Source organism: Sciurus carolinensis, chromosome 13 (genome assembly GCF_902686445.1).
Source record: "Sciurus carolinensis chromosome 13, mSciCar1.2, whole genome shotgun sequence".
In the NCBI taxonomy this organism is placed as follows: Eukaryota; Metazoa; Chordata; class Mammalia; order Rodentia; family Sciuridae; genus Sciurus; species Sciurus carolinensis.
In genome coordinates this window covers 68,493,848-68,515,886 of record NC_062225.1, presented here as the reverse complement: position 1 = coordinate 68,515,886, position 22,039 = coordinate 68,493,848, and the positions used below count along the sequence as shown (strand labels likewise).

The 22,039-nt window shown below is 37.4% G+C and overlaps 1 protein-coding gene across 1 annotated transcript in view; it reads left to right on the top strand.

The window, feature by feature from the left end:
* Ttc27 (tetratricopeptide repeat domain 27) overlaps window positions 1–22,039 on the top strand; it is a 194,878-nt gene that overhangs the window by 65,144 nt on the left and 107,695 nt on the right. Inside the window, 1 exon segment of the mRNA XM_047523156.1 lies at window positions 520–633. Within this exon segment, the coding sequence (XP_047379112.1) occupies window positions 520–633 (114 nt within the window).

Genomic DNA, 22,039 nt, shown 5'->3' with positions numbered 1-22,039 from the left:
TTTCTTTGCAGTGAACTTTAATCAAAGTTATTGTTGGGATTGTCCACCCAGGGACATTGTTGGATTCTAAATCACCATCAAAGAGAGCTTAAAGTTTGGTCATTATGCCAGGTTTTCCCTGTTTATCAGTTTGTTTCACCCAAACCATTCACTTTATTTCTCACTACTTGTGGTCTTATGTAATGGTTTCTGCCATTACAGCTTTTGTCTGGGGTTAAGTTTCATTATGTGCATATTCAAAGTTTTGTTATGGGCCAGTCTTGCTGAAGATGCCTCTTCTAGGAAAGCACTTTAATTAAAATTGGAGACTCCTGATTCTAACCAGGGCTAGAAAGCATTTCTGTATGTTTAAGCATGATTTTCTTTAATGCAAATTGAAAAAAAGGAGAACCTTTTGTCTTTGTTTGCTTAGATTGTCAAATCTGCATTTGGCTATATCCTGATATTTTTGGAAGAGTTATGTTTCTTTTATTCAGAGTATGATCTCTAGCTTACTCTTCTTTCTTCCTCTTCTATCAGTGTTTACTTTCACAACCAAAGTTCTGGGCCATTCAGACATCAGCCTTGATCCTGCGGACGAAACTTGAGCGAGGAAGTACACGTCGAGTGGAACGGGCCATGAGGCAGACACAGGTAGGGATGAGTGTGTCAGGTTTGGATTTCTTCCTGCTCTCCTGCTGTGAGTCAGCATACATGTATGTGATGAGTGGAAGAGTGAGATGGCTTGTGAGTTACTCAAACACTTGGCTGTTTATTTGTTACAATGTAGGCTCTAAAATTTGACTGCTTGGCCTGGACACTAAACTCTCAGTTTGTAGCTCTGTGGTCTTGGTAGTTAACCTCAGAAAGCCTCATTTTCATTTTCTGTAAGAGGGTAATTATAATTGTACTGATAGGCTTATGGTGAACTTTAACACAGATGATATAAGAGTCCCAAAAGTGTAGGTCGATTAAGGAAATAAAATTTATACTAATACAAAAATACACACTGGTGGTAAACTAGACAAATGTAAAAATAATCCATATTCAGGCATCAATTCTCCATTTAATACTGAAGTTTATTTCTGTACATTTCTTTCACACATTATCTGATAGACATGAAACAACTTATTACCAAAAAAATAAAAATAGAAAACCTCGTAAAAGATGGAGGCTTTCGTATAGTCAATGCCTCAGTTCATTTGTCCTGTGATGCGAAAACCTGAGAATAGACAATATATAGAGAACAGAAATTTATTTTCTCCCAGTTCTGGAAGCTGGGAAGTTCAAGATCAAGGCACTGGAGGCTCGTTGTCTGGTGAAGACCTGTTGTTCCTCATAGATGGTAATGTCTGTCTGTCCTCACATGGCAGAAGTGAAGACAGCAAGCCCATTCCCTCAAGTCTCATGTTTATAGCCCTTTTTTAATGGTACAATATAATTATGCTTAATAGTGGGTTTCATTGTGACATATTCGTGTATGCTCAAATCTTCATGATTTAATCATCTCCTAAAGTCCCCACTGCTTAATACTTTGACACTGGCCATTAAGTTTCAACATGTGAATTTTAGGGGACACATTCAGACCGTAGCACACAATAAAAATGATATTATTTAAAATTTATTTTTATTTTGAAACAGTTTCAAACCTATGTGAATGTGGTAATAACAGTATAAAGACCTGTTCTGTAACCTTCACCGTGAGACCTTTTCAAGTTTTATCAATGTCATAATGATGTTCATCACAACAAAAGGATCCAGGCACAGCATTTAGCTGTCTCCTTTCATTCTCCTTCAGTCGGGAATAGTTCCCTGGCCCTTTCTTGAAGATTACTGTCTAGTTACTTTGGAGACTCTCCTTCAGAGTTTGTCTGATGTGTCCTCATGATTTGATTCAGGTTTTATAGGTCAGACAGTGATCTTACAGAATGTGCTCTTCTCCCTCATGTGGCACGTCATGTATCCTGTCATGGGTGCTGTTATTTGGTCACTTGAGTAAGCCGAGGTTTGTGAGGTTTCTCCTAGTGTTCAGTTATTCTTTTCCCATTGTAATTAATGCATATTTGGGGGGAGTTACTGAGATACTATTCTATTTGTTATGCAACTTTTACCCACTAGTTGTAGCATTTATTGATGTTTCTTGCCTACAGAAGCTATTACCATGATGGTTGCCAAATGGTAATTTTCTAATTCCATAATTATTTAATGATGTCTTAGTTGGTATTCTACTGTTGAGAAGAATGTTCTTAATTATTCCTTCATGTACATATTTATTTGAGTATGGATTCATGTACTCCTATTTTATTCAATAGTATATAATCTTATACTACCATTATTTATTTATCTTATTTAAAATTTTTTTATCATGACAGAATTTCAGCTCATTTGAATAAAATATGTTTAAGTATAGGCTGTATTTGTTGCTGTAATTAAAAGTAAATCCCCAGGTAGAATGCTGTGGTAAAAACAAGGGTTCGCTTTTGGAGAATGCCAATTTTAGTACCCTGTTAGACAGTGTCCCCTTTCTTTTAGTAATAGAACCTCCTAAATTTTATCCAGGCACATGACTGCCCATCCTCCTTTGCAGGTAGAAGGAGACATAATGGGATGAGGATGGAAGTGATGAGTACCACTTATGGGTCATGCCCTTAATAGGGAATGTGTGTGCTCACCTGACACTTTCTCTCCCCCTTTTTGCCTGGGAGATGAGAAGAACTGGGGCTGCCACCTATGGTCATAGATATTTTGAAGCAGAGCCTCTTTACCTTTTCTTTTCTTTTCTTTTCTTTTCTTTTCTTTTCTTTTCTTTTCTTTTCTTTTCTTTTCTTTCTTTCTTTCTTTCTTTCTTTCTTTCTTTCTTTCTTTCTTTCTTTCTTTCTTTCTTTCTTTCTTTCTTTCTTTCTTTCTTTCTTTCTTTCTTTCTTTCTTTCTTTCTTTCTTTCTTTCTTTCTTTCCTTCTTTCTTTCTTCCTGTCCTCTCCTCTCCCCTCTCTCTCTCTCTCTCTCTCTCTCTCTCATTCTTTTTCTTTCTTTTTTTTTTTTACATTTTTATGCATTGGATTTTATTTGATGCCATGATGTTTAGTCAGATTTTTTTTTTCATTTTTTTTTTTTTATTGTAAACAAATGGGATACATGTTGTTTCTCTGTCTGTACATGGCGTAAAGGCATACCATTTGTGTAATCATAAATTTACATAGGGTAATGTTGTTTGATTCATTCTGCCATTTTTTCCCTTCCCCCCTTCCCCTCCCACCCCTCCCCTCCATCTATACAGTCCTTCCTTCATCCATTCCTGCCCCCCTCCCTAAACCCAACTCCAACCCCAACACTAACCCTTCCGACCCCCCATTATGTGTCCTCATCCACTTATTAGCGATATCATTCTTCCTTTGGTTTTTTGAGATTGGCTTATCTCACTTAGCATGATATTCTCCAGTTTCATCCATTTGCCTGCAAATGCCATAATTTTATCATTCTTTTTGGCTCAGTAATATTCCATTGTATATATATACCACATTTTCTTTATCCATTCATCAATTGAAGGACATCTAGGTTGGTTCCACAATCTGGCTATTGTGAACTGAGCAGCTATGAACATTGATGTGGCTGTATCTCTGTAATATGCTGATTTTAAGTCCTTTGGGTATAGGCCAAGGAGTGGGATAGCTGGGTCAAATGGTGTTTCCATTCCAAGTTTTCTAAGGAATCTCCACACTGCTTTCCAGAGTGGCTGCACTAATTTGCAGCCCCAACAGCAATGTAAGAGTGTACCTTTCTCCCCACATCCTCGCCAACACCTGTTGTTGCTTGTATTCTTGATAATCGCCATTCTAATTGGGGTGAGATGGAATCTTAGGGTGGTTTTGATTTGCATTTCTCTTATTACTAGAGATGTTGAACATTTTTCCATATGTTTGTTGATTGCTTGTAGATCTTCTTCTGTAAAGTGTCTATTCATTTCTTTAGCCCATTTGTCAATTGGATTATTTACATTCTTGGTGTAGAGTTTTTTGAGTTCTTTATAGATTCTGGAGATTAGCGCTCTATCTGAAGTATGATTGGCAAAGATTTTCTCCCACTCTGTAGGCTCTTTCTTCGCATTGCTGATAGTTTCCTTTGCTGAGAGAAAGCTTTTTAGTTTGAATCTATCCCAGTTATTAATTCTTGCTTTTATTTCTTGTGCTATGGGAGTCCTGTTGAGGAAGTCTGGTCCTAAGCCGACATGTTGAAGCTCTGGACCTACTTTTTCTTCTATAAGATGCAAGGTCTCTGGTCTGATTCCGAGATCCTTAATCCATTTTGAGTTTAGTTTCGTGCATGGTGAGAGATATGGGTTTAGTTTCATTCTGTTGCATATGGATTTCCAATTCTCCCAGCACCATTTGTTGAAGAGGCTATCTTTTCTCCATTGCATATTTTTGGCCCCTTTGTCTAGTATGAGAAAATTGTATTTATTTGGGTTTGTGTCCGTGTCCTCTATTCTGTACCATTGATCCACCTTTCTATTTTGGTACCAATACCATGCCGTTTTTGTTACTATTGCTTTGTAGTAGAGTTGAAGATCTGGTATTGCGATACCCCCTGCTTCACTCTTTCTGCCAAGGATTGCTTTAGCTATTCTGGGTTTTTTATTCTTCCAGATGAATTTCATAATTGCTTGCTCTATTTCTGTAAGGTACATCATTGGGATTTTAATTGGAATTGCATTGAATCTGTATAGCACTTTTGGTAGTATGGCCATTTTGACAATATTAATTCTTCCTATCCAAGAACATGGGAGATCTTTCCATCTTCTAAGGTTTTCTTGAATTTCTTTCTTTAGTGTTCTGTAGTTCTCATTGTAGAGGTCTTTCACCTCTTTTGTGAGATTGATTCCCAAATACTTTATTTTTTTCGAAGCTATTGTGAATGGGGTAGTTTTCCTAATTTCTCTTTCTGAAGATTCATCGCTTATGTATATAAATGCCTTAGATTTATGTGCATTGATCTTATATCCCGCTACTTTACTGAATTCACTTATGAGTTCTAAAAGTTTTCTGGTGGAATTTCCTGGTTCCTCTAAGTATACCATCATATCATCAGCAAATAGGGATAGTTTGAGTTCTTCTTTTCCTATTCGTATCCCTTTAATTTCTTTGGTCTGTCTAATTGCTCTGGCTAGAGTTTCAAGGACGATATTGAATAGAAGTGGTGAAAGAGGGCATCCCTGCCTTGTTCCAGTTTTTAGAGGGAATGCTTTCAGCTTTTCACCATTTAGAATGATATTAGCCATGGGTTTAGCATAGATGGCCTTTACAATGTTAAGGAATGTTCCCACTATCCCTATTTTTTCTAGTGTTTTGAGCATGAAGGGGTGCTGTATTTTATCAAATGCTTTTTCTGCATCTATCGAAATAATCATGTGATTCTTGACTTTAAGTCTATTGATATGGTGAATGACATTTATTGATTTCCTGATGTTGAACCAACCTTGCATCCCTGGGATGAAACCCACTTGATCATGGTGCACTATCTTTTTAATATGTTTTTGTATGCGATTTGCTAAAATTTTGTTGAGAATTTTTGCGTCGATGTTCATTAAGGATATTGGTGTGAAATTTTCTTTCCTCGATGTGTCTCTGTCTGGTTTAGGAATCAGGGTAATATTGGCTTCATAGAATGAGTTTGGGAGAGTTCCCTCCTCTTCTATTTTCTGGAATACTTTGAGAAGTATTGGAATGAGCTCTTCTTTAAAAGTTTTGTAGAACTCGGCTGAGAACCCATCTGGTCCTGGACTTTTCTTTGTTGGAAGGCTTTTGATGACTTCTTCTATTTCATTACTTGAAATTGGTCTATTTAAATTGTGTATGTCCTCCTCGTTCAGTTTAGGCAATTCATATGTCTCTAGAAACCTGTTGATGTCTTCGAGGTTTTCTGTTTTGTTGGAGTATAGATTTTCAAAATAGCTTCTAATTATGTTTTGTATTTCAGTCGTGTCTGTTGTGATATTTCCTTGTTCATTCCGAATTTTAGTGATTTGGGTTTTCTCTCGTCTTCTCTTTGTTAGTGTGGCTAAAGGTTTATCAATTTTGTTTATTTTTTTGAAGAACCAACTATTTATTTTGTCAATTTTTTGTATTGTTTCTTTCGTTTCAATTTCGTTGATTTCAGCTCTGAGTTTAACTATTTCCTGTCTTCTACTACTTTTGGTGTTGGTCTGTTCTTCTTTTTCTGGGGCTTTGAGCTGTAGTGTTAGGTCATTTATTTTTTGAGTTTTACTTCTTTTATTAAATGCGCTCCATGAAATAAATCTTCCTCTAAGTACTGCTTTCATAGTGTCCCAGAGATTTTGATATGATGTTTCTTTGTTCTCGTTTACCTCTAAGAATTTTTTAATTTCCTTCCTAATATCTTCTGTTATCCATTCATCATATAGTAGCATATTGTTTAATCTCCAGGTGTTGGAGTAGTTTCTGTTTTTTACTCTTTCATTAATTTGTAACTTCAATCCATTATGATCTGATAGAATACAAGGTAGTGTCTCTATCTTCTTGTATTTGCTGACATTAGCTTTGTGGCATAATATATGGTCTATTTTAGAGAAGGATCCATGTGCTGCTGAGAAGAAAGTGTATTCGCTCTTGGTTGGATGGTATATTCTATAAATGTCTGTTAAGTCTAAATTATTGATTGTGTTATTGAGATCTATGGTTTCTTTGTTCAATTTTTGTTTGGAAGTTCTGTCCAGTGGTGAAAGAGGCGTGTTAAAATCACCTAGTATTATTGTGTTATGGTCTATTTGGTTTCTAAAATTGAGAAGGATTTGTTTAACATACATGGATGAGCCACTGTTTGGGGCATAGATGTTTATGATTGTTATATCTTGCTGATTTATGCTTCCCTTAAGCAGTATGAAATGTACTTCTTTATCCCTTCTGACTAACATTGGCTTGAAGTCCACATTATCTGAAATGAGGATGGATACTCCAGCTTTTTTGCTGAGTCCATGTGCATGGTATGTTTTTTCCCATCCTTTCACCTTTAGTCTATGGGTATCTCTTTCTATGAGTTGAGTCTCTTGCAGGCAACATATTGTTGGATGTTTCTTTTTAATCCAATCTGCCAGTCTATGTCTTTTGATTGATGAATTCAGGCCATTAACATTCAGGGTTATTATTGAGATATGATTTGTATTCCCGGTCATTTGGTTCATATTTAAAATTTTTGACACATCTTGGTTCCTCCTTTATTTGACAGTTCCTTTAGGATAATTCCTCCCTTTGCTGATTTGCTTCTTTGTTTTTTATCTCTTCCTCATGAAATATTTTGCTGAGAATGTTCTGTAATGCTGGCTTTCTTTTTGTAAATTCTTTTAGCTTTTGTTTATCATGGAATGATTTTATTTCATCGTCAAATTTGAAGGTAAGTTTTGCTGGGTATAAGATTCTTGGTTGGCATCCATTTCTTTCAGAGCTTGAAAAATGTTGTTCCAGGCCCTTCTAGCTTTTAGGGTCTGGATTGAAAAATCTGCTGATATCCGTATTGGCTTCCCCCTGAATGTAATTTGGTTCTTTTCTCTCACAGCCTTTAAAATTCTGTCTTTATTTTGTATGTTAGGTATTTTCATTATAATGTGCCTTGGTGTGGGTCTGTTGTAATTTTGTGTATTTGGAGTCCTATAAGCCTCTTGGACTTGATTTTCCATTTCATTCTTCAGATTTGGGAAATTTTCTGATATTATTTCTTCAAATAGATTGTTCATTCCTTTGGTTTGTTTCTCTAAGCCTTCCTCAATCCCAATAATTCTCAAATTTGGCCTTTTCATGATATCCCATAGTTCTTGGAGATTCTGTTCATGATTTCTCACCATCTTCTCTGTTTGTTCAACTTTGTTTTTCGAGGTTAAATATTTTGTCTTCAATATCTGAAGTTCTGTCTTCCAGCTGTTCTATCCTATTGGTTATGCTTTCTATGGAATTCTTAATTTGGTTTATTGTTTCCTTCATTTCAAGGATTTCTGTTTGTTTTTTTTTCAATATCTCTAACTCTTTATTGAAATGATCTTTTGCTTCCTGAATTTGCTCTGTTAACTGTCGATTGGTGCGATCGTTCAATGCCTGCATTTGCTCTTTCATCTCATCGTTTGCTTCTCTAATCATTTTAATTATGTACATTCTGAATTCCCTTTCTGTCATTTCTTCTGCCATGCTGTCGTTGGATTTTATTGATGTAACATCTAGATTTGTTTGGGGCATTTTCTTCCCTTGTTTTCTCATATTGTTCAGGAATCAGTGGGTCATTAAGATCTTGCAGATTTCCTCTATCAACTTATAATGTCCCTGAAGATTGCTAGTATATCCCCTCTTATCCTTCAGTAGCCTGAAGTCTTGGAGGAGGTCGATAATGCAGAGCTCCACGAAGAAGCTGCTTCTCTAGGGGTGGTGACCCTCAGGTGGCGTATATTCCCTGCTAGTGGGCAGAGGTGCCTCCACTTGTTGACCAATGGTCATCCAATGGGGAACTAGACTGCGGGCTGAGGCAAGGCCTGTTTGTGCCTGTGTCTCTGGTTTTACCGTCCCTGTGTGTAAACCTCCCCAGGCCGGGAAGACTCACTCGGTGGGGACATCTCGCTGGTCAGTTGCCCTCCTAGAGGTTCCCCTCAATCTACAACTACCGCCTGGGCTGGGCTATCTTCCTCTGCAACAATCCCAGGGGCCCGGACCTACATCCTGGGCCTGGGAGCCTCACCCTTCACAGGCGAGTCTCCTTAGGCTGCCTCTCCCAGAGAATCTGCCCGCCGCCCTGGAAACTTCGCTCCGCCCCTAGGCGTGTCTCTGTGCGGCTCTTCCAGCAAGAAGCCACCTAGCTCCTGGGACCCTGCTCTGCACCAATCGCCTGGCTATGCAGCCCCTCCTCTGAGCCACCACCTGGAGCCCCGTACAATAGCTCCGAGACCCAGAGACCCGCCATACACCTCCTCCTCCAGGCAGCTGCCCGGTTTCCGACACAGTCACTAGGAGTCCAAACAACTCACTTCGGGTCTCCTCCTCCCGCCAACCACCCGTAGCCCTAGGCAGTCACTCCAAGTCCAAGTGACCCGCCCTGTTCCTCCTCCTCCTCCTCCTCGGGGTAGCCCCCCGGGTGTTCAGGAGCGGTGGCTCCGAGACCAAGTGACTCACCACGCTCCTCCTCCAGGCAGGCCACCGGTGTTCAGGACTGGTCGCTTTTAGACCAATCAACTCACCACTCGCCTCCTCCTCTGGCAACCACCTGTGGCTCTGATGCAGTCACTCCTAGACCAAGCATCCTGCCGCGCTCCTCCTCTTCCTCCGGGCAACCTCCCGGTGTTCAGGAGCGCTCGCTCTGAGTTCAAACAGCTCGCCACGCAGCTCCTCCTCAGGCAGCCACCCGGAGCCCCAGTGGTTGCTCGAGTCCAAGCGCTGTGCTGAGCCTCCTCCTCTACGATGATCCCAGTTGTCCGTGTTTACCGCTCCAGCGGGGGGAGGGGCGTCTCGCCGAGCAACTCTACTTCACAAATTCCCTGTGTTCCGGGGCTACCGCCCCATCCGGGACGCCTCCCCAACGGGAGAGACTCACCCGGCGGCTTTGAGTTGGTCCCAAGTCTCTCACTATCTCCTCTTTTGAATCTTGCGTCCTGGAGCAACGTGAAATGCAGCCGCCCTCTAGTCCGCCATCTTGGCCCCTCTTTCTTTTTTTTAATTGTGCTGGGGATTGAACCCAGGTACTCTTAACCACTGAGCCACATCCCCAACCTATTTTTTGTGTTTTATTTAGAGGCAGGGTCTCACTTAGTTACTTAAGGACTCGCTAAGTTGCTGAGGCTGGCTTTGAACTCACTATCCTCCTGCCTCAGCCTCCCTAGCCACTGGGATTACAAGCATACACCACTGTGCCCGGCTTCTCTTTACCATTTCTGAAGCACTTATTATTGGATTTATAAATAAGAAACAAAATTCTTTCTTGGGCTTTTTTTTAAATGAAAATAATTAAAAATCTTTTACTGATTTAAAAAATAGTAAATTTGTTTGCTTCTATCCTTCATTTGTTTAGTAAGAGAATATTTTTTTCTTTTTTCACATTTTTTTATTGATGTATTACAATTGTACATAATGATGGGATTTATTGTTATATATTATGCTTAGGCATTTTAAAACTTCTTCATTATAGTAACAGCCTATATCCGAATTAATATTCCCTTATTCCAAAGTTTAGAAAAAAATGAAGAACATTTTATTTATTTTTAGGACTAAAAATAGTTTCTTATGGACACCTTACTAAGTTTAGAGCACTCTCCTCATGCTGTTGGAAACACAAAGATTGTTCCTTAGATTTTGTATGGGTCTAGAGGCTTTTGCATCTCAGTAGCATTGACAAGCATATCTAATGTCAGATCTTGATACCTAAATATCATTCCTCAATAATTAGAACCAGAGCTCCATGGATAGTGCCCAAAAGTAAGGTAGTGCTGAGAGAGAGAGAGAGAAGGGGAGAGAAAGGGAAGGAAAACAAGCAAGCTTGTCCCAAGGTCACAGGAGCTAATCTGAAAGGAAACCTAATGGTCAAAGCTAGGACAATTTCAACAACAAAATAAATAACATAGTATTGGAGTTTAACTTGGAGTGTAAAATAAATGTTCATGAGTTAATACTGCTATAAATTGATTAAATTAATGAGGGAGAAGCAAAGTTTCTATACAGAAGAATTCCAAGTAATTCATGTAGACTGTCCCCTTTAGGAGGTGGAGCATAATACCCTCCCCCTCTCCTTGAATGTGAGCTGGACTCAGGGGCTCACTTCCAAAGGGGGGAGAGAGGAAAGAGGAAGGTGGTAATTTTGATAGTGGAAAAAACTGGCAAGCGCTTAGCCCAGTGGATCAGGGTTTAACATTGCTGGTGATGTCTGTGGGTACCATGTACCTCTTGATGGGGTACCGTAAGAAGAGCGCTCCACCTCAGCAGTGTTCTTCCCCTAAATCCACGACCCCAGTCTAGTTATGAGAAGACACTGGGGAGGGGAGCCCAATTGAGAGACATTCTACAAACAAAACAAAGCAAAACAAAACAAAAAAACCATGATAGGTACTCTTCAAAACTGTGGAGGTCATTTGAAATGAGGACTGAGAAACTGTCACAGACCAGAGACATTAGGGAGATCTGATGATTAAAGGCAGCATAGTATCCTGCACTGGATCCCAAGGTAGGAAAAAAAAAAGACATTTGTGGAAAAAACTGATGAGATTCAGATAAAACCTGATTTAATTAAGAGTAACACCAATGTTGATTTCTTAGTTTTAAAAATATAACATGATTTAGATGCTAGGTTAACATTAGGAGAAACTGGGCAAAGAGCTATAGGAACTCTTTATCTTTTCTAAATTTCTATAAATTGAATTATTCAGAAATTAAAAGTTGATCTTAAAAAAACTGAAAAGCAAACAAGTTTATAGTTGGAGAGAAATGTTGCTCCTGCCCAGCATCTAAATAGTGAAGCCATGATCCAGTGCATCTTCTGGTCCCAGATGTTTGTTTTTCTTTTCTTTTTTTTCTGGGGGAAGTATTTGGGGATTGAACCCAAAGATGCCTTACCACTGAGCTACATTCCCAGCCCTTTTTATTTTTTTATTTTGAGATAGGATCTTGCTAAATTGCAGAGGCTGGCCTCAAACTAGAAGTTCTTTGGCCTTAGCCTCCAGAGTCACTGGATTACAGGTGTGTGCCACAAAGCCGGACTCAGGTGTTTTGTTTTGTTTTGTTTTTCCCCCGAGATGTTTCTTATTTTGAGTCTTGAGTTAGATTTTTAATTCAGAACACTGGGAATAATAAGATCTAAAATAATACTGGGTGAAATATGTGCAGGTTTACTAAATAATCATGTTCGGCATAATGCGGTACTGTCAGTCCTGTCAGATGGTAGGAAAGAAGTGAGATGACTTAGCAAGGTAACATGTCGTGGGTAGAGAACCCTTCTGCTAGTTCATGTCCATTTGGTTCATGTTGACAAGCAACTTGAGATAAGGTGGGAATGGCTGGTTCCTTCCTTTCTGAGGCCAACTTTATATAATGCAAAGGACTTTGGATTTTCTCTTCTCAGTTAAAAAAAAAACTATGGGCAACATGATAAAAGTCATTATTTTGAAGATAGTCATGGGACATCATGCAGTATGTACTGGTGACAGTGGAAGCAGAGACCTAGTTCAGGAGCCATTCTACTGGGAGAGGATGCAGTGTAGATAAAAGACAAGACAAATTTAATGGATGTTTTAATTAGCTTATTGTTTTAATTTAGACAGATCACTTAATTTGAAGTTGAAATTTAAATGAAAGGTAGTAAAACTCAAAATCCTTTTTTTATAACTGATTAAATTTAAGTGCTTTAAAAAAGCATTTCAAATAAGATTATTTTTCAGAGATGGATTGAAACCAGGAAGCTGAACAACTTGAGCACTAAACAGTTGAAACATTATGTTGGTCACAATTTTTGCCTGCCTATCAATGCAAATAGTACTAGAATACATCCACTTATTAATGAAGTACATGTTGACCTAGAAATGATTTACTTTTTGGGCTGGGGACATGGCTCAGTGGTACAGGGCTTGCCTGGCATGCCTGATGCACTGGGTTCAATCCTTAGCACCACATACAAATAAGTAAAATAAAGGTCCATTGACAACTAAAAAATATATTAAAAAAAAAAAAGAAATGATTTACTTTGAATTTACCTCTTCCATCAACTTTGGCATGTAAAATAACCAGTCTTCATTCATTTTCTTTTGTAGTGGTGAATTAAACTAAAAAGTTTAAAAATAAATCTTTTATATGTTTAAAAATAAATTTTTTATGTGTTTATAAGTATATAATATCTTTTCAATTTGAAAGTTGCATCAGTATGAATTATGAAGTATATTTTTTGATATCAAATTATGAGAATGTGCTTTGAGTGGGAGCATGGATTTGAAAGGATCAAATCCCCACGTGCTCCCATTTTGCCCTCCCCTTGGCCTCACTCCTTGTGGGATCTCCTCCACTTGCCATCTACCTGCTGCATAATGAAAAGAGTGGGATAGCTCTGTAGGACAGAATTAGGGAGTCATTATTTCTGCCTCTGCAAGGTGGAACCTCAGAAGAAATCTTTTCACTTCCCCAATCCATAAATTTTGGAAATTGGCCAAGTCATGTGACCAAATCAAAGCAAAATTGCATTTGTTTAATTTTCTGTCATTGTTGAGCCACTTAGCTCATAATCTTAACTTGTGCCATTTCCTCTGATTCAGAGTTTGATATGTTTGTTGAAGTTACAACATTGCTGAAGAATAAGCAAAATGATTTAAAATTACTCATATATACATCACACATACATATATAAAAACAATTTTTTAAAAATTCCGTTTTAAGTTTCTGTGAAAATCTGTTACTTTCCAAGGCTATGTAAACTAGTAAAATGATGAACTATTTTACCTAGGGGGAACAAAGAAGCTAGAAGGACCCTTAGGGAAAAGCTTAATCTTGTCCTGTTCATGTTGAAAAAAAATATAGGTGTGGTGAAATCAGGTGACTTGCCCAAATTTGTCTGGCCAGTTAATAACAGCCTGACCTATAATTTAGTTATAGGCAGTTAGTTACATTGAAGGATCCAATATAAGGTCCTAAAATATGGCAGATTTGGAAAGAATTTCTAAGTGAGATATACCAAACTCATACACCTATAGGTAATTAAATGAAGAATATAAAATCCACAGAGGCTGGATGTAGTTGAGTATGCCTATAATCCTAGCCATTTGGGAGGTGGGGACAGAAGGATGCCAAATTTGAGGCCAACCTGGGCAATTTAGTGAAACACTGTGTTTCACAATAAATGAAAAGACTGCTTGCATAGCATGCTTGAGACCCTGGGTTCAATCCTCAGTACCACACTCTGCTCCTCTAAAAATCCACAGAGGAAGAAGGAACTCGAAGTTGAGGACCATCTATTAAAAAACACCCCATGGCATGAATTTTTTTTAGGCTTGAGTTCTTTAACATAATCATGTTCAAGGCTTATGTTAGTGATAATGAAGAAAATAGTGTTTATGGAAACCCTGTTTATTATACTAGTTATGATTTAGCAGCTGCACGAGTTAAAGCGAAGGCTAGGAACTGAACCCAGAGCCTTGTACATGATAGGCAAGCGCTCTCACTGAGCTATATCTGCAGCCTCTTTTTAATTTTTATTTGGAGGCAGGGTCTAGCTAAATTGCCCAGACTATCCTTAATCTTGTGAGTCTCCTGCTTCAGCCTCTCAAATTGGTGGGATTATATATAATACCTTGCCTGGCAAAATTGTATTCTTCAGTAATCATTTATACGCTACTTCTTCCCCTCCCCTGGTGGAGTATAAAGTAGTTTTCTCTGTTATCATTTAGTTTTTCCTTCCCCATCTGATCGTCTGTATGATGAACATTTTCTTTATCATAGACTCACCTTTTTCTTCTTTCTTTTACTATAGTGAAAATAGTATATTACACATGTAATGCAAATATGAAATAAATTAATTGAAACCACCTTAATTCAGAAAGACCATCTTATTCATGTCTAAACCAAAAAATTTGTGCAAACCAAATTTGTCATTGTCTTCTTTTTTTTTAATCTTATAAACTTTACTTAGAAACTGCGAAAGAAAAATAATACTTAAAAAGAATGTACAAATTGCCACATGTTACTGTATCAATAAAAGACCACTGAGAATTGGAGTTTTAATCCCAAAGCAGAAAAGTTTAATAAACTTAGCATCAGTTCTAGGAAAGGATGTAGTCTCTGGAGGGAGTAAGAACTAATGTGTACCCCAGCTCTGTCCTCTGTCCACAAAGTCTCAGTGGTTTGGGGCAGATTGTCTAACTTCCTTTTTTTTAATTTTTATTTTTAATAGAGCCTAGACTTAGTAAGTGCTTTATTTTATTTTTTATTTTTACAGACTGCATTTTGATTCATTATACACAAACAGGGTACAACTTTTTGTTTCTATGGTTGTACATGATGTAGATTCACACCATTAGTGTAATCGTATGTGTACATAGGGTAATGATGTCTGTCTCATTCCACCATCTTGTCATTGTTTTCTAACTTGCATATTAATTGCTTTAACCTAGTGTTAAGTAAAAACACAGTTCACTCTTTGAGGGTTAATGTTATGATTATTTTATGTTCATTATTAAAATAATCTGGCCAGCTGGGAGGGGTGGCATATGCCTATAATAGCAGTGACTCCGGAGGCTAAGTCAGGAGGATTGCATGTTTGAGGCCTTGTCAATATCAAAATAGAAATAAAAAAGACTGAAATGTAGGTCAGTGGTAAAGCACCCCTGGGTTCAGTCACCAGTACCCACACAGACAGACAGACTGACCACACATGGAAACAGACAGACAGGCACTCCCTGCCACATACATGTATAAAATAACGTGGCTAATGAACTTTAATTAGAGAGTGCTCTCTTAAACCTACTAATTTAAATTTGAAGGTCTGCTTCTGCCCAAATAATTGTGCCTCTGAAGATGATTGTGCAGCAGGAATGTTTTCTGCTCTGCTTGAATTTCTGGAAGGTTATTGCATTGAATTGGGAATTTGAGATTAGAGCAGTTTTCTGTCACTGGAAACTGTTCATGCTGCAATTTAACTGTCTTGAATGGGTTTTTTTCCTTTCTTTTTACACACATGTGTATTGATACTGTAGTTGTACACACACATGGAGGAATAGTGGTTTTCTCCATGGTTGATTGTGGAGGGAGGACCCGGAACACCACAATTGTGGTATTCTCCACGGTAACTTTGTGGAGATTATTGCTTCTGTGTGGGATAAAACGTTTCTCTTAAAAGTTGGTAGTCCTTTTTTGTATGACTGTTTAATTTCTAGTAATGATTAAGGGCACATCATTATAAAACCCTTGATTGGGGGAAAATTGGTTACAGTGATAGACTGTCAGGATTTGTACACTGAGCCTTGGACTTACATCTGAATAATCTGAGAAAGAGGTTTTTTCTGGTATTTTAAAAAGTATGGAGGGAATAACCACACTCCGTGGGCATTATATGAAACACCTAGACCAAAGCACCATGCATAGTAGAGGCAAAGTGTGCTTTGTTTTTTTAAACCATGTCACCATTCGTAATTGTTTTCAATTATAGAAATAATACTTGTTCATTATAAAAAAATCAAAAACAGAAGTATTTTTCTTGTTTGCCTTCCAGTCTTAACAATTTGTTGCCTTTTAGATTTCTTTCTATGCATAAACAAACATAAATATGCTTTAGCATAAATAGGCTCATACAATCTGTAGTGCTTTGTATCTTTTTTCCTCAGCATAACAGCTTGGTTAACTCTGCATGCCAATACCTGTGGACATAGCTCATTCCTTCTAATAGCCATATGTCTTCTGTTAAATAGAGGTTTTATAATTTACTTAACTAATCCCCTGTTTTTGAAAGTGCCCTTTAATTAATATATTTTGATTTTCAAACTGCATATTAAAACTTTTAGTACTGCACATAATAAAAAGATTTCACTCAGAAGGATTTTAAATGAAAGATATAAATTCTTTTTTAATTCCTAGTTCATTTTTAGCATTCTTCATTTTTTTTTTTTGTTACCCTAGTGGTTTCCATTGTAACTTTACATATTTATACTTCCATTGGATGTCTTTAGATACTTTTTCCATTTCATGATTTTTCAACTTTAGATAGAATCTGTTGTCCCCCACTGTGATTGATGAGGAATCAGTGCACCTTTCAACCTCTCTTCCATATTTATGTTAGTTTTTTCAGTTGTCAGAGATTGTTACCCTGCTTTTTGTTGTGTAATTTTTGTCATCTGTTTTTGCTCTATATATTGATTTTTTAAAACTTTAACCCAGCTTAGCAGCTTCGTAATTATAACTGTATTAGTTACAGAACTGAATGATGTGATTGAGCCCGTAGAAAAAGAAATGCAGCAAGTGCTCCATCTCAACTTTAGCTACTTGAATCAAGTTCCTGGGGATTTTATGAAGAATATGGGCAGTAAAATTTGAGTCTCTGCAGTACGTATTTTTCTATCATAACTCAGTAGATTGGGCAGGGGATTCATGGCTGAAGGGTGTGGAAGAGGAAAGCAGTTCTGGACATGGCAACAGGAAGCAGAGAGTGAGCTTTGCTCACCAGAGACAAAATATAAACCCAAAAGTCAAACCACCAGTGACCTACTTCTTCTAACCGAACCCTACCTGCCTACAGTTACCACCCAGTTAATCCATATCAGTGGATTAATTCACTGTTTAGATTGCACATCTCATTATTTAATCATTTTACCTCTGAAAATTCTTGCATTGTCTCACACATGAGCTTTTAGTGAACATCTCATATCTAAACCATAGCACTCAGCAACTTAGCAAGAGCCTGTCTCAAAATAAAAAATAAAATGAGTATGTACCTCAGTGGTAAAGTGCCACTGGGTTCAATTCCCAGTACAAAAAGAAGAACCCTTGGCAGGAGCATAGTAGTTTGAAGCAGAGGCTAGCTTATGAGAATCATTTCAACTTAAGAATAATTCTGTACCTATGGTTCTCTTAAAAGGAGCAGATAAGACTGTAAGTAAGAAGCTAATAGATGCAAAACTCTTAAGATGTATTATTTAGTTATGCTAAGCTGGAGACAACACAGCATGCTCTCAGGTGCAGGTCTGGACCCTCCAGTTCCCCAGAGCTTTCCAGGAAGATGTTCAGCTATGGAGGATTCCTTTCCATGGTAGTGTCAGAGGGTTACCTTGGCATTCTCACAGGGTCAAAGAATAGTATATGCCCTCCTGCCATCTCCTACCCCCTGGCCAGATTCCGATGCTGAGGGTAAGTTTCCCTTTAGCCCACCCACGTTTCTTACCTGTCTTGGTTCATTTGAAGCTATTTGAGAGAGGGCTTCATGATGTTCAGTTTTCTGTTAGCCAGTGTGTGAATTATGTTGCTTTAGGTTTGTCATCATTTCTCAGGTCGAGACCTTTGCAATTCTGCTTACCCTCTCTTACCACTGACCAGTCTCTTCCCATTCAGGTTGGTACCATACAAGTGCAGTTTATTTCTGAACTCTTGTTTTCATAGCCGTATTTCAGCCTTTACTAATTATATTACATTTTATTGGAAACCTTTCCTTCTTAGATCCTAGAAAATGAGTTTCTTGAAGCATCAGGTTTTATATTTTATGTAGTTTGTATTCTCTGAGTATTTGTATTCACATTGGATATTTACTAAATGTTGAATTTGAAAAAAAAATGAATATTGAATTTTATACTTTTTGGTAGGACTAAGTAAGAGGTACCTAAATTAAGAACTGTTTTTATCTGGCACTTCAGTAATCTCTGAGAGCTTTAAGTACCAACCTTTCTGTGATTATTACAAATCTGAATTTTCAAGACTTGTAACAGGCCCCAGTACCAAAGCTAACGGGAACTGCATAGTCACCAAGCTCACATTGAGGTTCTTGGAGTTCCCAGAGGGTAGCAATTCAGTTCAACTGGAGCTACATACACACAGAGATATATATACATATATACACACCCATAAATAAAAATAAATACTATCTAAAATATATATGAAATAAAAATGTATTTTTAAGTGAAAGGAAAAGAGATAAAGGCATATCTGTTTTTTCTTACTGAGTTCATTTTTAAAAAATGATGAACTAATGTTTAAACACTACCCTTTAAGCTCCTGAAATGAATTAATAAGAAACTGCAGTTCATGGATTAACTCTTTAATTAACTGAATTTGTGTTCATTCTGTGTCTCTCAACATTCCAGAAAACAAAGCTTTTCCTCTATATCACACACTGATCATTAGTTCTGCCTTCAAGACTCTTACAAAAAGTAGGTACCTCAGAATATTCATGACCTCTATTATATTTCCATATATCTTCACACAAGTACATCTGCTTACATTTATACTTTACTGATTTAGAATTGACCTTGATATGTAACTCTTTTTGATTGAAGAAAATACTGTTGCTAAGGAGCCACTGAAGGAGGACAGGGAGGTAGAGCAGAGCACATGTTTTAGTAATTAAAATTGGCTTTGGCTCTGTTTGACTTGCTTAATGAGTGAGTGTGGCTTCAAATTTTAAGAAATTTCATTTGATTTTCATACCTATTTTAAACATCCTTCTCCTAAATTTATGGTACTTATGATTTGGCAGATTAAAGTTTAGAACTTTTCAAGACCCTTGGAATTTGAGCATTAGTAAGAGTTAGGAAGGGGAATCTCATAGTTGTAAAGTAGAGAAACCCAATTAAAACTGGCTGTAAGAAAGGAAATGGATTATTATAACTGGGAACCCTAGGGTATTCCAGTTTCCAAGATAGCTGAATTGAGGGGTTCAAACAAATAGATCTTTCTCCTTCTGTTTTTCCTTACCTTCATTTTCAGATCTGTTTTTCTCTGACTGCTTCAGCATCAGGTTTGTTGTCAGAATAGCACTAGAGTTTGTTATCCATAGACTTTGTGCTCCAAAAGGAAGAGAAAGCATGTACCTGCTATGACTGAGGTGAAGCTCTAACCTCGCACGCTTCACTCATCTGTAGAGTGGGGATAGCAGTATGTCAACATACCTATGCTGAGGGATTAAGTGTGTTCATATTGGTGAAATGCTTGGAGTAATACCAGGGGCATAGTAAATCCTCAGTAAATGTTGAGTGCATGGACAAAAAGATCCTTACTTCACTGGAGGGGAAGTTGAGGTACAAGAAAAGTAAAACTGACCAATCCTTCATAACTGGTTAAAAGCAAAGATTATGAACTGGGAAATCTGAAGACTAGTGAGATAATTATAGTGTTTCACGTATAGTATGCTTTTCAAAATATGAGACATGAAAATGTGTCTTCCTTCTAGCTTTGTATTTCACCTGCATTAATAACCATGTGCGTGTGCATTTGAAAGTTATTGAAAAGTGTATTAGGATTTGTTTGTATAATTGTAGCTGAGCTTTTAAATAAAAGAATAATTGGAATAATCATAGTCACCATTGTTTATGCAGACTGGCTATAGTTACTTCTACTTATGTAACTATATGTTGTTAATTTTATTTACTGAATAATCATGCTATGCTAAAACATCTTACTAAATAGGCATTATCTATGTTTGTGTGGATGAAGAAACTGAAGCACAGAAAATGTGACTTAACTAAGGTTTTATAGCTAAACTAGGATTCAGACCAGCTCTATTGATTTTCAAATATTGGGATAAGACTTTTCTGATGAGATATATGGTGATATCACTGCATGTAATTTTTTTGTATTGCATGAAATCTGATTTGGAGATTTACCTCATTTTCCAATGACCAATGCATGATGTTACAAAATCAAGCATGGGTAAAAAGAGTCATTCAAAGTGCAAGATAGAGCACTGAGTGCTTTTGGTTCAGTTTTTTGACTGATGGATTTTAATGTAGCAGAGTGTTTTTTTTTTTTTTTTTTTTTTTTTTGCGGTGCTGGGGACTTGAACCCAGGGTCTTGTGCTTTTGAGGCAAGCACTTTACCAACTGAGCTATATCCCCAGCCCAGAGTGTTTAATATAACAAAGAAAAGTTCATTGATAGGATTTCAAATTCTACATTGCAAGTAACCGTTAAGAAACCACCACATATTGAATTTTATGTAGTATTAAAGAATCATGTCCACACAAAATCATGTCCACAATTAACCATAAAACCTACTAACATACTCCACTGTGTTCCAACTATATATCTGGGCAAAGTCAGATTTTCTTTGTAAACTTCAACCAAAATATATGCAAGAGATTGGCTATAGCAGCAGATCTGACACTCCAGTTGTCATCTGTTAAAGCTAGCAGTGAAGAGATTTGCAAAATTCTAAGGCAGTGTCGCTTTTTTCAAGACTTTTTTGTTTGTTTTGGGAAATATAGTTCATTTTAATAAAGATGTTTATGGTAATGTAATTGATTTATTATATTAAATTTTTTGTTTTAATTTTTTATATGATAAATAATGGTAGGTTAAAATACAGATAAACAAAATTTCTTTTGAGCCTCTCAGTACTTTATAAGAATTTAAATGTTCCTGAAATTTAAAAAGTTTAAGAACTGCTGACCCCACATGTGCCGAGGGAAGGGGATGCTCTGCGAGGACCATCTGGGTTTCTTTGAGTTCTGCCTCTCTGTTCCACTTTTGGCTCTGGAATCTTGAAAAGCAGATTTGGTTCTCCCAGCTGGCAATAGTACACCCAGTTCCTACTATGACAGGAGCAATAGCTGAGCACGTTCTTGACAGGGCACATCCTGATTCCTGCATTATGGGATTTAGGTGGAGAAAGATGGTTAAATGGAATTCTCAATATTTTTCTGGCATGAAGCCGTTTTTTATTTTCACAGATTTAACCATTGTGCATGTAATTACAAGGTCTTAACAAGAAACTGCTCAATCTTGTCCTGGAGTCAGCCAAGCTCACCAGTTCTATCAACTTTATGCCTTTGGACAAGTCCTGTTTTATATCTCAGGGCTGCCATTTCCTACTTGTGATGTACAAGTGGATTCACATTAGATTTAATAATGTTGATAGTAGGAGTGTCAATAGATTTCTTCTTTCTTTTTATTTTGAGTCAGGGTGTTGCTAAGTTATACAGGCTGGCCTTGACATTGTGACCCTCCTGCCTCAGCCTTCTCAGTTGCTGGGATTACAGATCTGTGTCACTGTGCCTGGTGGGTTTTAATTCTGATTCTCTTTGTTCCCATTGGAAATTTTCTTATGCTTTGGGGTTTGAGGTGGCAATTAACTTCATCTCTCCATTTGTAAATTACAGCTGAATGACTGCAGGCTCTGTTAAAGAAAACTGTTGGACCCAACTATTTGATATATTTAATTAAGTACATATTTTTATAATAAATACCATTCTCCCCCCCCACATACATGTACAAAAGTTAGACAACAAAGCAAGGATAAGGTGGTGTGGTATATGATCAGTCATACTTTTAGATTATCAGCTAAATTCTACTTGGCCCTTCAGAAGTCCAATAAAACACTTTGATATCACACTAGTGAGAATGAATGACTCAG